This window comes from Protopterus annectens, chromosome 11.part0, assembly GCF_019279795.1.
Source record: "Protopterus annectens isolate FY-2018-M chromosome 11.part0, PAN1.0, whole genome shotgun sequence".
Lineage (NCBI taxonomy): Eukaryota > Metazoa > Chordata > Ceratodontiformes > Protopteridae > Protopterus > Protopterus annectens.
In genome coordinates this window covers 1,091,399,505-1,091,401,928 of record NC_056745.1, presented here as the reverse complement: position 1 = coordinate 1,091,401,928, position 2,424 = coordinate 1,091,399,505, and the positions used below count along the sequence as shown (strand labels likewise).

Genomic DNA, 2,424 nt, shown 5'->3' with positions numbered 1-2,424 from the left:
GGTGAAAATCCCGGCCGTCCTGTTGATTTAAATCCCCCATGGGTTGATCTTGTGTTTGATTATTGTCCCGGGAAACATGTACTGGTGTATTCTCTTGATTGGAATTGCTAACACCAGCATTGTTGTTATTAAACCTCGGGCTCCTTCTGATGCCCTGTCTCTGCCCGGGAAAATTGTCCTGATTGTTACCATTGTTGTTATTAACTGCAAGATTAGTAGCGTTAATTTGCTCAACCTGGTTGGTAACATCTCCCTGGGGTATATGTAATTTACATGAAGGCCTTGGATAAGCGCATTTATTGGCATAATCTGTAAGGTCTCTATTTAATTTTTTCTTTTTAGTAAGTAACAATTTCTCCATACTTGCCTCAATACTGGAGAAAACCCGACAATAGTCATATTTATAATGAAGAAACTCGTTATTAGATGTTATAGACTTTTCCAAAATGTCCAATTCAAGTGACAGAGTAGTAATGTCCTTGGAGTAAAAGGCTATAAGAGCCTGCAAAAACACTATACCTTGCCGGTCGAATAAACCCAACAGTTCTTGAATGTTATAGTATATAAATGTAAGAAGTTACAACTGGAAGTCGCATATCTTAATGAATGTGTAAGAAACAAAATTGTCCCAAAGGGACTACGACAATGGCGTTTTCCATCTGGGTTGGTGGACAATTCTGCTTTCCACCAAGAACTGTTGGGTTTATTCGACCGGCAAGGTATAGAGGTTTTGCAGGCTCTTATAGCCTTTTACTCTAAGGACATTACTACTCTGTCACTTGAATTGGACATTTTGGAAAAGTCTATAACATCTAATAACGAGTTTCTTCATTATAAATATGACTATTGTCGGGTTTTCTCCAGTATTGAGGCAAGTATGGAGAAATTGTTACTTACTAAAAAGAAAAAATTAAATAGAGACCTTACAGATTATGCCAATAAATGCGCTTATCCAAGGCCTTCATGTAAATTACATATACCCCAGGGAGATGTTACCAACCAGGTTGAGCAAATTAACGCTACTAATCTTGCAGTTAATAACAACAATGGTAACAATCAGGACAATTTTCCCGGGCAGAGACAGGGCATCAGAAGGAGCCCGAGGTTTAATAACAACAATGCTGGTGTTAGCAATTCCAATCAAGAGAATACACCAGTACATGTTTCCCGGGACAATAATCAAACACAAGATCAACCCATGGGGGATTTAAATCAACAGGACAGCCGGGATTTTCACCAGGCCAACAATATCCGGGCTACCAACCGTATCAGAGCCCAGACAGCGAACAACACGAGGAACAAGAGACGGGGAAGGAGGAGATGATCCAAACCCCTAATTTTGGTCTGGATCCTAGCATATTAAATAGTTCTAACAATGACTTTATTGTTTATAACTACACTCTTATCGATATTCATCAGGACATAGTTGACTTTTTTGCTAAGGACTTGTCCTTTGTTCCAGGGCAACACATGGACATAGGGAAAACGCTGGTTGATTTAAAAGTTTTTGTTAGAAAACTAAATTTGAATTCGCTATTAGGTAGCAATACTCCAGTATTTAACACCTTAAGGGTTTCCAGCACATACAATCCACCCCTTCATCCAATTTTAGCAGTATTTGAGAAAATGTGTGAAATTGACCTTTGGGCAATAAAGAATCAAATTACATATGTTAACCAAAGGCATTCCAACAATATCACCATGTTGGAATGGGATTTTCTCAGGTTATTAAGGGATTGTAACATCCGGGTTATGAAACCCAACAAGGGTGGGGGGGTTGTATTGATGGATCATTTTAAATATGTTGAGTACATGATGGAACATTTGGATACACCAGTATATAAAGAAGTATCTTTAAATGAAATAAATGGTGCCTACAGAAAGATTAACAATACTTTATATGATCTTCTTTTAGAAGGTTTCATCAACCCCGACACATACAAGTATTTGCACATGCCAGCTCCAAGGATTTCAGCCTTTTTCGGTGCACCTAAGTTGCACAAACGACTGCAAGCACCACCATTTAGGCCCATTGTAGATGGGAGAGGTTCGGCCACCTATGCATGTGCTAAATTAGTTGACAGCATAATAAAACCTCTCTTAGAACAGGAAGCACACATTTGTAAGGATTCCTGGTCCTTTTTGAAAAATATTAGTGCAATAGAATACACCACAGACATGGTGTTTCTCACAATAGACATCAAAGACCTGTATACGGTTATACCACAAGTTACAGGTCTTAGTTGGGTGAGGGAATTCATGATTGCCAAAAAAGTAGAAGAAAACACCATCTGCTTATGTGAAACACTCTTGGAGTTAGTTTTAACAAATAATTTTTTCATTTTTGAGAATAGGTTTTACCTTCAAACCTCGGGTGTGGCTATGGGTTCCCCTGGGGGCTCTTTTGCTAATGCCGTATTAGCA

The 2,424-nt window shown here is 38.7% G+C and overlaps 1 protein-coding gene across 1 annotated transcript; it reads left to right on the top strand.

Annotated features, from left to right (window-relative positions):
• Nucleotides 1-877: 877 nt before the first annotated feature.
• Nucleotides 878-1,324, top strand: LOC122815027 (putative uncharacterized protein DDB_G0283431). The gene has a single exon (XM_044087277.1). It carries the CDS (start codon nt 878-880, stop codon nt 1,322-1,324), a length of 447 nt encoding a protein of 148 aa, XP_043943212.1.
• Nucleotides 1,325-2,424: the final 1,100 nt, after the last annotated feature.